The sequence below is a fragment of the Blastomyces gilchristii genome (assembly GCF_000003855.2).
Source record: "Blastomyces gilchristii SLH14081 genomic scaffold supercont1.4, whole genome shotgun sequence".
NCBI classification, from domain to species: domain Eukaryota; kingdom Fungi; phylum Ascomycota; class Eurotiomycetes; order Onygenales; family Ajellomycetaceae; genus Blastomyces; species Blastomyces gilchristii.
This window is the reverse complement of record NW_003101679.1, coordinates 750652-762976: the sequence shown is the minus strand read 5'-3', so window position 1 is coordinate 762976 and position 12325 is coordinate 750652. Positions and strand designations below refer to the sequence as shown.

Here is a 12325-nt window from a genome sequence, read left to right as displayed (position 1 = left end):
TGTTTTAGAGACTCAAAATGTGCATTCTGTGCCAGAGATCACAAAACTAGTAAGCATAAATATGAAACATGCTCAAAAAGAGATGAAATTTGTTAACATACTCTGCTTAAGTGCTCTAATTGCAAAGAAAAACATGCATCTAGCTCAAAAGAATGTATGTTTACTTCTAGAACTCAAAAGAACTGAAGAAAAGATGAAGCTCAAAGTCAATCTAGAACTGAAGAGAAGAGTCAAGCCAGTAAACTCATAACTGCAAGCTCAAAAAGAAGAAACTCTTAATTATCTAAGTCTTCAAACTTCAATTCTCCAGCAAAATGTAAACAGAATTTGAATTCTCAAACTTCTGTTAAGATTAGAGAATTGAGAAATGACTCTGGTGATAAACTAGATATAATATAAGCAGTTGAGATTTCTACTTTTCAGAACAGTTATAATCTACTATCTGATGATAGTGATTAGATTCTTCTCTACTCTCTTTTAGTATGAATATACAATAAAAACAACAAAAAAAGTTTAAAAACTCTTCAAAAATCACATTTATTCAAAATAATGTGAATAGAAACTCAAATTGCATTTATTCATATCTTCAAATTACATTTGAATAAAAAGTTGATTTTATACTACTTCAGAAGCCGAATTTTGATGCTGAGCAAAAATATGTCATTTCTCATTCAAGCTACTACTGCTTTTTATCTCAAAAGTCTGAGATAAAGTCAAGAGTAGTGATCTATGAAAGAAAGAGATCAAGATATCAATTTAATCTAAGATTTAATATCATGTCTGACTCTGATATTCTGGTGAGTGATATTATAGATAAAGAAAATGAGTTTAATACTATACAGCTCATAAATATCTATAATGAAAAGTCATTGAAGAAAAATAACAATATCTGGACAATTGATAGAGAATTTCTGAACATAACTTCATCAAGAAACTCTATAATTGTAGAAGATTTCAATACACATCATCTCTGATGAAATTCAGAATGTAAGAGAGCAGTGAGAGCTGATAATCTGATTGAATGAATCTTTGAGCATTTAATAGATTTGATTAATAAGTCTGATCAATAAACATTCTTTAGAAAAGACATGAAACAGAAGTCTATTATAGATCTAACTTTCATGTCACAAAATCTAATGAAAAGAAGACTTGTAAACTGATTTATTGATTCAAATGACACATCAGAATCAGGTCATGAGATTATTCAATTTGATATTGAACTGAGTGAAAAATAAATGAGTGAAAATCCTCTTCTCTCTAATCAGTATAACTTTGAAAAAGCTGATTGAAAAGCAGTTGAAGAAAGTATAAAACTGTTAAAATCTGAAAGACAGAATGAGCTATATTGAAATTCTGATCAAGATATCTCAAATGAAATGCTTGAGAATAGAGTGAAGTTTATTATATCTATTATTCTAACAAGTGTTAGAGATAATATTTCAAAAAGAAAATCTTCTGAGTATTCAAAACCTTGATGAAATGAGAATATCTTATCTAAAAGAAAAGAATTAGCTACTGCTAGAAGAGATTGAAAGAATGATATAATATCTGATAAAGAGTTCAAAGCTGTCAGAAATGAATATTTTTCAGATATTAAAAGAGCTAAAACAGACTGCTGGAATAAATTTCTTGAAGAAGCATAAGAAAAGGAAGTTTTTAAAGCTTTTAACTATACTAAAACAAGAAGTGTAGCAAAACTTTCAGCTCTAGAATATGAGTTTCAGAATGAATTACATACAGCAAACTCTTTTAAGAAAAAATATCAAGCTTTTATAAGAATTCTCTTTCAGAACTCACCAGATTCAGATTCAGATTCAGAGAAAGAGAATATATCACTTCTCAACTACATTGATGAAAATGACTGAAAATGACCTGATCTTACATAAGATGAATTAGAGTCAGCTATCTTCTCAAGTTCTGTTAAAACTGCTGCAGGTTCTGATTCAATTAATCACTTGATTATTCAAAATACATATTTCTACTTAAAGAATGAATATTTTGAGCTCTTTTTCAATCTCTTGAAAAATGAATATCATTCTGAATGCTGAAGAGAAGCCTCTGGAGTGATTCTTGCAAAACCTAATAGAAAAACTTCAATTTCTAAGTCATATAGAGTAATATCTCTATTGAACTGTCTAGAAAAGGTTTTAGAAAAGATAATAGCTACTTAACTATCTTTTATAAGCTCTATAGATGATTCTCTTTTGTTCAGTGAATAAATGAGAGATAGAAAACAGTGTTCTGCAATTGACACTGTTCTCTCAGTTGTTTATGATATTCAAATAGCAAAGTATGAGAGTCTGATCTCAACTGCAGTTTTTATTGATATAAAAGAAGCATTTAATCATGTTTCAAAGTCAAAGTTAATTCAGATATTGAAGATATTAAAACTGTCACTTTCTCTAATAAAATGAGTTAACTGTTTTATATCTAAAAGAATTATACAACTCTTCTTTGATGGAATGAAATAAGACAAGACTGAGATAAAAATAGAAGTATCACAGAGATCTTCAATCTCACTCATTTTATTTGCAATATACACTGTATATCTATTCAAAAATAGAAATATGAGAATAGTGTGATCTCTGAGTTATATGAATGATATTGATCTAGTCTACAGCTCAAAAACTATCAAAGAGAATTTGAAAGTAATTGAAGAAGCTGCAAAGAAAATCTTTGTTAGAGCAGATATCAATTAAATTCAATTTAATATGAATAAAACTGAGTTAATTTATTTCTTTTCTAGATTCAATGAGAAAGAACTATCTCTAACTCTTTTAAATAGTGAGATTAAACCCAGTGTAAATGTCAAATGATTAGAAGTATGATTAAACTCCAAGTTGAACTTTAAATATCACATTTAACAAAGAACTGTCAAGGCAGAAAGACTATTAAACAACATAATCAGACTATTAAATACAGAGAGAGATCTATTCTTCCAGGCTATGAGACAGTTATATATAGCCTGTATTACATCAGTAGCTGATTATGAAGTTCAAGTTTGATAAAATAATCAAGAGAATTTCACTGAACTCTTTCAAAGTCTGTAAAACAGAGTCTTGAGAAGAATTCTGAGAGCATTTAAATCATCTTCTATTAAAGTAATGAAAATTGAAGCTTCAATTCCTTCTCCTGCTATTAGATTTGAAAAGGCCTGTATAAACTATGCTCTGAGAGTTGTAAAGATGAGCTTAAATCATATAATCAGAGAAAGAGTCTCTTCTTCATTTCTATTAATTAACTCTGAAAATGAACTGGATTGAAATAGATTTCTTGATTGAAATGAAAATAATTCTTTAAAGAAAATGTCTTCTCAACTGTACAGACTATACTCTCTGATTAAAAATTAATTTTCTTCTTTAAATATTGAAAAAGTTGATCATGAGAAGTTATCTCTCTGGAGAAAAAAGCTTGAATCTCTTATAGACTTATAAATAAGTGAACTATTAAAAGAGAAAGAATATGAACAGTATTTGAAGAGAATTTCTACAATTAATATAAAAGACTCTATTCTGATTTATTCAGATAACTCAAAAAATGAGAACTTGAATAAATTAGACACAGACATTGCTTATACTGAAGATAATATTAATTTTATCTCAGATTTCTGAAATCTAGACTCTGAATATGAAGTCTTTGATGCTGAACTATTTATAATAGTGAAAGCTTTCAAACTCATTGAAATAAAATCTTATAAAAGAGAAAATTGTTTAAAAGAGATATGAATATTCTCTGATAGTCAAGCTGCTTTAAAAAGACTTAGAAATAGTCAGATTTATAATAATCAAATGAATCTTGAACTGATCTTAAACTCTGTTTTAAAAATTCAAAAAAGAAGAATATCAAAGCTGAGAATTCATCTACACTAAGTTTCTGCTTATATGAATATTCATGATAATGAATTAGCTGATTCAGCTGTAAAAAAGAGTGCAGAATTAAGCAGATCTATTCAAAAAATTATATCCTAGTCTTTTATAAAGAGAAAAATAAAAGAATCTTATTTAGACAAGTGAAATAAAAGCTGGCAGAAATAAAAGAAGAGTATACATTATTCAAGATTTGAAATAAAACTCAAGTGAAAATCTTGTTCAATTAAATGTAAAAAGAAAATATTCTCATCTATAATACAGCTGAAACTAGAACATGGCTATTTCAAATCTTATATACAAAGATTTGATGATAGATTTGACTCAATAGAATGCTCATTCTGCAATACAAATGAGAATTCTGAGTATATTATAATGTACTGTGCATTATACAATAGTCTCAGAGCCAGATTGAAAGAGAAGTATAATTTAAATCAATTAAATATAAGATTCTTATTCTCAACTGAGACAGGAATTAAATACTTAATAGACTTTCTATCAGAAACTCAAGCAGCTACAAGAAAATGACTAAATTCAGAATTATCTGAATATGAAGAGAAGGAAATCAATCAGATATAGTCTGTTAAAACAGCTATACACTCTCTTTTAATAATTTGTTTTATTATAGTCTCTCTTTACTTTATCTTTTTCTGTATCTTTTTCTTTCAATTTCTTTCTATCTATCTATTTAATATGTCTATCTTTGAGACTGTGTTCTTTCTCTCTTTTCTTTTGTCATGATATTGTCAAATGGTTTCAAAGTATCAAAAGATGTTAAAACACTGCAATTTGTAAACAGTTTTTGTATTCTGGGCTGGAATTTTCTGATTTTGCATATCTGAAATTGATGAATGTACAATAGTTAACTTTACAGACATAGAAAAAACCCTGAGAACTAAAGTTCTCAGGTAGATGTCATAGTCTCTGACTGCATACATCTATAATTGAAGAATAATAATAATAATAACTTCTACTCATATAGCTCCTATCTGCATGACATATTCCGAGAACGCAGTAAATTCTTCTGGATACTGTTCCACGATTCTTGGTATCCAGGTATTGCGCCAATCCCCATTATAATGAGATGGGTATAGAGCCTTGCAATACTCCCAATAGTCGGGATACCATCCACTGTTGAGTTGAGTACCGCCCATGACACGCGGCGGATCTGTGCGGGAAATTATGATGTTGCCGCGGTGCAAGTCTCCGTAAGTGAGCATGATTGTTCCACCATCAGGCAAAACTCTCGATAGGGGTCATTGTATTTCAATTAACCGGGGAGTTTCTGTTGAGGCAGTGTGGTGTGGAAAACCAGTCATGAACAGCCCAGCTGATGGCATCGCCTCAAAGACACAGTCAAGTAAAAGTCGACCAGTAATGGATCCAACAACTTTTTGTCAGTAAACAAAGGCAAATTGGGTGATATAGATTTCCTGGCATCCAACACATGCCAATGAATGAATGAGTCTGAAGGGCCTGGCTGAAGCTGCCGCAGCACCGCAATGATCGCCTTCAGTTGAGCACAAATCAATGTTTCCCCTTGGTCACTGGATGATCCCATCGATCATGCAAGGTTTCTCCGTGAATAAGCTCCATGTAAATAAGCACGCGACCCTCTTCCACTCTCTAGCTGTGCACCTCTGGAACAGGGACTTTCTCGGGAACGGTTTTTCGCAGCATATGAAGGCATAGGGTTTCTTCAACTACCACACAAGGACCGAACTTGACGATGAGCTTAAGTCTTAATGTTCAAACTTGACTGGCTCGGGTCGCGGGTCGGTACCGAAATCTGGTGAATGCGCGGCAACCTCAGTGTGGGTTGGAAGGTGTTTCTGACGCGGTTTGCTTTGCGAAAGAGGAGGAGCCAAGGAAGTCCATCATCTCCGGTCACTGCCGCATCAGCGAGCGACCCATGGCGCGTGAATTTCTCGAATGAACAGAAGCTAAAGGGTGGGCATTTTTGTTAACCCAGTTATGAAATGGAATGACCACGAGATGAAGTAAGCAGCTTGCGGGCGATTGTGTAATAATGTAGGATAGTTGAAGATTGTATTGATAGCAGGAAGCAGAAAACTTGACCTCGCTAAGTGCGCCACTTGACCTCGTTACATAATCATGACCCCGACCTCGCACAATACAGTAATAATCAGTTGGTAATTGACTTTCAATCTTTCAATCCACTCATAGTCTCATTCATTCAGCTCATCAATCAATCAAAGCATGTATAGCTGATTTATAATTAATTAAATGAATAGATAAATTCATATAGAATATAAAGAGATATTTTACAGAATTTTAAAATATATTAAGATAAAAATATTTAATAATTGATTTTAAATTAATTTTAAATTGATTCTGAATTGATTCTGAATTGATTATAGTAATAAAAATAGATTTAATCTATATATTTAAGTAATTAATAATTGATTGAAAATCAGTTGATAATCAATTCAGTATAAATTATATAAATACTTACTTTATTATTAAATTCAAGAATAATTTTAGTATTAAATTGATTTTAAATTGATTTTGAATTGATTCTGAATTAATTGTTAATTAATTATAGTAATAAAATAAATTCAATCTGTATATTTAAATAATTAATAATTGATTGAAAATCAGTTGATAATCAATTCAGTGTAAATTATATAAATACTTACTTTATTATTAAATTCAAGAATAATTTCAGTATTAAATTAATTTTAAATTGATTTTGAATTGATTTTGAATTGATTCTGAATTAATTATTAATTAATTATAGTAATAAAATAAATTCAATCTGTATATTTAAGTAATTAACAATTGATTGAAAATCAGTTAATAATCAATTCAGTGTAAATTATATAAATACTTACTTTATTATTAAATTCAAGAATAATTTCAGTATTAAATTGATTTTAAATTGATTTTGAATTGATTGTAGAATTGATGATAAATAATTAAGTGATTTCAAATTACAAGAAAAGATGTATTGAGCAAGGTCAGGTAGTGACACGGGCCACATTTATAAGGTCAGCTTACATAATGAGGTCAAGTGACGCACTTAGTGAGGTTAAGTTTTCTGTATACACTATTGATAGATCTATCTACAAGAACATAATATAGTGGTGAGTCACGTGATCTAGTGGAATTGCTAACCGCAACAGCTGTAAGGGTCAACACCTTCTCTTGAGATAACAAGAATTACATACAAAAACACTCAAATCATCAAGATAGTCTGTCAAAATTAAATACAAATGTAAAATTAAATATTCTCAACTTTTACACCTGTAAGATCTAGCAAAATTATGAATCATGCAAATATCACAGTGTTTAGAGATTTAGTGAGTTTATTCACTGTTATCTAAGCAGTAAGAATGTATTCTAAATCAATGACTCTCTGATTTAACTGTCAATGTGAAAAATAGAAACATGTGTTAATATACTTGCTTGAAACTGTAATAACTGTTATCTTTGTGAGATCTATGATACTCTTATTATCAGTGAGAATCTGTATCAGAGATGTAATAATGAAGTCAAGCTCAATTATAAGATTCTGAATTCATATTATCTCATGAATCATCTCACTAAGAGTCATATATTCAGTCTCATTGAAACTTAGAGATATACAAGATTGTTTTACTGAATGTCATGAAATCAGGTCATCTGCAAGCTTAAAAATGTAGCTGAATGTTGATTTTCTATCATTATTCAAGAAACTGACTTAATTAAAATCTGAGTAGCTGAAGAGTAGATAGAAATCATCAGAGAAATCAGAGAGAATGAAAAGATCAGTAGAAATGAGTCTCTTATATAAGCTGCATCTGTAGAAAATGCTCAGATTCATAATCTCTTTCAAATAATGTATAACATGTAATAGAGTCTTTCAACATTGAGATATTAAATCAATGTTTCATTAAGTGAGTAGTGAGACAGTATAAGTGATATCAGAACATGTTTTAACTGTAAGATATTATAAGTAACTCACATCATATTAATATCACTGAATTATGAAATCAGTCTCTTTCTCAGATATAGAGAAATTATTAATATGAAATTCATTCTTCATTAATATTCTGATAACAGCTGTATTATCAAGATAGAAATCTTTGATAAGATATTTAATATATTGATAATGTATTAAATCAATTCTCTTGTCTGAATAATTGATCTTCATATTTAAATACTTAGTTAACTGATGTAGATTCTTGACTTTTAATTTCTCACTGAGTATACTTACTAGTCAATCAGCATTCTCAGAAACTTCAGATATAATGTTAAGATTGTCAATGTAAATCATTATATAGAGATGACATCTGAATGTATAATATCAGAGTATCAGATTATAGATACTGACTGTAAATTCAAGATTACTTAACAGAGCTGTTAAGTAATTATATCAGATCTTTACTGCAGAGTCTAGACTGTATAGACTATTCTCAACTATGCAGACAAGTGTTTTCAGTGAACCTGTCTTAAATTCAGTGAGTTATCTTATATAGACCTTCTTAGTAAGACACTCATGCAGATATATCATCACTATATTCACTTGATAAAGTGTTCAATTACAAAATACTGCTATTGTAAAAAGAATACAATTAACAGTATCAGTGATGACAGAAGTGTAGATCTCTTCTCTAGAACTCTTCTTAAGTTAGTTATCACAAATCACTTAATGTGATTTTCTAAGAATATCATCAGAATTAACATTCAGATCTACAGATCTATCTTTCTCAAGAAACACTCAATGACTTAAAGTAATCAGTTCACTTCTTAGAACATCAGATCTAGAGATTAAACTTCATGTATTACATCTCTTCAGATCAGTAATCTCACATTGTATGAACTTCTTTCAATAATCTTCTATCTTCTCTGACTGTGATGTGACATTCTTGTAGAACTTTGAAAGATTACCTGTAATAGAGCTTGAAGTGTATGTAGTCAGTGATTTCGTGAGCTGCAATTATGTGAAATTCAGATCATCAATATCAGAAGTATCTTCATCATCAATCAGATAAATATCAGGTTTCAGTTTGCTAGTATTATTAATGAGTGTCACAGATGTGATAACTGATTCAATAACATGATTAATGAGTTTCATAGATGTAACAACTGATTTTTCAGTGATCAGAAATCTCACATCACTACTGACAATAATCTTGTCAGATTTGAGATGCTATAAATGATATATCAAAGTGCCACTGAATTCAATGATACAATAGAAATTGACATGTAAAGAAAGCTTATTCACAGACTACTGAGATTTATACAAGTGAACAAAAACCTCTGCACTTAATCAGTGAAAATGCCTCACATTCAGTGAGATATTTGTAAGTGCATATCAAGAAATCTTATGCAGACTTGAAATCACAGAAGTCTCTGCAGTAGAGAGTCAAAATTTCAAGTTGTAAAGAACTGTAGATATGAGAGTATTATTGATTATTGCAATCACTGTCTCTAGAACATCTGTTCAGAACTTCTTAGAGAGATTAGACTGACTGTGTGACCGTGTCTGAGATCAGAACCAGAATTTTTAATAGTCTCATTATCAATTCAACAGATCTCATTACACGGTTTTAACATTAGATAGTAGTCTCATACTGTTCCAGTGAAACTTACTGTCTACTCTTGTCACATTTTCCAAATGAGACCATGATTTTCACTTCTCAATTTAAATTATTTTTATTGCTTTAAATGACTTTAAATCTCATTTGAGTGTTACCAAAAAGTGTTACTTTTTAAAAAATTAAAAATAGTCTAAAAAAAACCTTAAAATGTCTAAAAATAGTAACTTTATGCCAAGAATGAGACTAAATGGAATTAAATGAGATCACTTTCTCATTTTTTTCAAGTCATGGTTTCATTTTGAGATCTGATATATAGTCACTTTGCATGTTTATTTAATGATTAGTCCCAGCGGGATTCATGCTAAGAAATGTATGAGACTAGATTAAATGAGATCAAACATGAAATTCATAATTCTGATAGTCAGTCTAAGAGAGATTATCTTTCAAAAGAGCAGCTCTAACTCATTTCATAATAGTGCGGATTTCACATTTAGAAACATCATTCTGATGTGATGAATGTGATGCTATTGATTCTCATTTGATATTATATGAATTCATAACTGTGTGCATATATGTGAATTAGAAAACATTATTAATATTAATCTGTAGAAAAGTAGAGACTGTATACCTGAGATTATTCATAAATCTGAGTCATAACTCAAAGTATTGAACAGTCTCATTCTTGAATCTTAAAAAATATACTCAATGATAGTGTAAGAATAAGTGCTCGCAGGCGATTATTCAGATGTTTGCAGCTTGACATGATATGTACTGTTAACTACTAGAAGTATTCATAGTAGAAAGATAAAATGTAGAGATTAAATGTATAATAGCATTTAAGCTGAGTTATGAATAGTATTCATGAACTTCAGTCTATATAGTTATATGTAGTCAAGAGCTGCTAGCTCTATTGATTATATGAGAGATAGAAATAGAGATAAAGAATCTGTAAGAGATGAGATTTCTTATATATCTCTCTCTCTCTAAGACTTCATCTGTGAAGCCTTTCACTGAGTGACTTCATAGAATCAGCTCAGCACTGCAGTAATACTCACTAAAAATTCTTTACATCTATAAAAAATCTCAGTGAGGAAAAATCCCTTGTTACTATAAAGAAAAAAGAGTCTGTCACTCAGTTTCTTATTCTGTAAGATTCTTTATAATCTATAGATTCTTCTCTGACTATCACACAGATTTATCTCACATCTTTCATATAGAAGAATTTCAGTTAACTCTTAATCATTTTTATAAGATTCTTATATAATCATTACACAGATTCATCTTACAGATGAATCACTCTCTGTAAGATCACTCTCATCAAAGAGAAGTATTTATAAGTTAATCTTTCACTCATTCTTATGAATCATTGTTCTTTAACACTGTAGAATTGTGAGAAATTTTCCATTCTTTCATCAACTCTATAGAATTGTAGAATCAAGATATCTACAGTCTACAATCACTCTTTATAGTTATATAGAAAGATTCAGATCTGTAATTCATAATCACTTTTATTTACTAGAGTGATCTGACTGTTCTATGAAATCACTCATAGTGTAAGTAAATCTCTCTAGAGTAGTATAAATATCTCAGATCTATCTGTGAAATTTCATCTTCTTTTTTCTTTTTCTATAACAGCTCTTATCTTCACAAACTGTGAGTATTCTCATTCATTCATGAAGTGTTTTCACTCAGATGACAGAGAGAGAGTGTTTCTAACAATATTTATATATTGATTCAAGAACTTCTCAAGAATAAAAATTTTTCAATTTCAATATCTTTGTAAATAATGTCTGGTCACTACTGAGCTTCTCATGAATATTCTCATGACTTCTCTGATCACTTTTTACCAGCTGATGAAGCAGAGACACTGCTGCTCACAATCATGTCTTCATTTCTCTCAGTCTCATCATCACACCCGATCTTCAGGTCAGCAGTCAATCTCATGCCTTTCCCAGGCCAGTCTCTGACTTCAAGCAGTGTAGTTTCCCTCTTTGCTGTAAGTCTTCTTATAAGTAATTTCTTACAGATTCTAGCTAATAGTTCTTATAAAGCTCTCAGTGTTATCAGTGTCTTCTGCAGTTTCACAGGCCTATAATCATTCTCTCTCTATCTGTATAATCTTCAATCAGGCATATGTGAATATGCCTAGATTTTCTATCAATGATTCTCACATCACAGTGCATTTTCACAATCTCATTATTAATGAGAGATGAGTCTCTGAGTACTCACAAAATCTAAGTAATTAAGACAATGTGAATATTATAAATTCATAATAAAAGTTAATCTGAGTAGATGAACTCTCTCTTTACATTTCAATTATTTCTGAGCTGAATACTTCAGTACAACTGAGAAAGCAGATACAGCTTTATAAGAGATATCTAATCACATATACAGATGATCAGCTCTTAAGACTCTGCTACAACTATGTATACTCTGATGTTCAGCTCTTCTGAAGTCTGTGCATTTCTAACAGTTTTTATATCAAATATAACAATTATCTGTACTATGAGTATAATACTCTCTGCTTCTTTGAAGAGAGAAATTGATAGTTGTAAGAAGATTGAATATCATAAGTATTGAGAATATAAGTTTGAGTTTTCTTTGTTTTTTCTTTATTAATCTCTAAATTGTGTTCACAGTTCTGTTTTTATTTTCTTATTTTTTAGCTTTTAATAAGAGTATGATTTCTTCTTCTCTTATATATATCACAGACTGTTGATCTCAGTAGAAACTCATTATCTTATAGACTAGAGCTTATAAATGACAGTGTTAATGTCTTTATTACAATCAGATTCTTAGCAAAGACTGTATTATTCTAACTTATCAGAATTCACAGTATAAAAGTCATGTCTTAGCTTCTGCAGATATCTTATCTATCTGAATAATTCTCAAGTGAACTCATTCATCTTATCA

The 12325-nt window shown here is 30.0% G+C and overlaps 1 protein-coding gene across 1 annotated transcript; it reads right to left on the bottom strand.

Annotated features, from left to right (window-relative positions):
* Positions 1-4840: 4840 nt before the first annotated feature.
* Positions 4841-5086, bottom strand: BDBG_16643 (uncharacterized protein; the record flags this gene model as incomplete). The annotated part of the gene is made up of 1 exon (XM_031724554.1): positions 4841-5086. The coding sequence occupies one exon, from the start codon at positions 5084-5086 to the stop codon at positions 4841-4843; it is 246 nt and encodes an 81-aa protein (XP_031577250.1).
* Positions 5087-12325: the final 7239 nt, after the last annotated feature.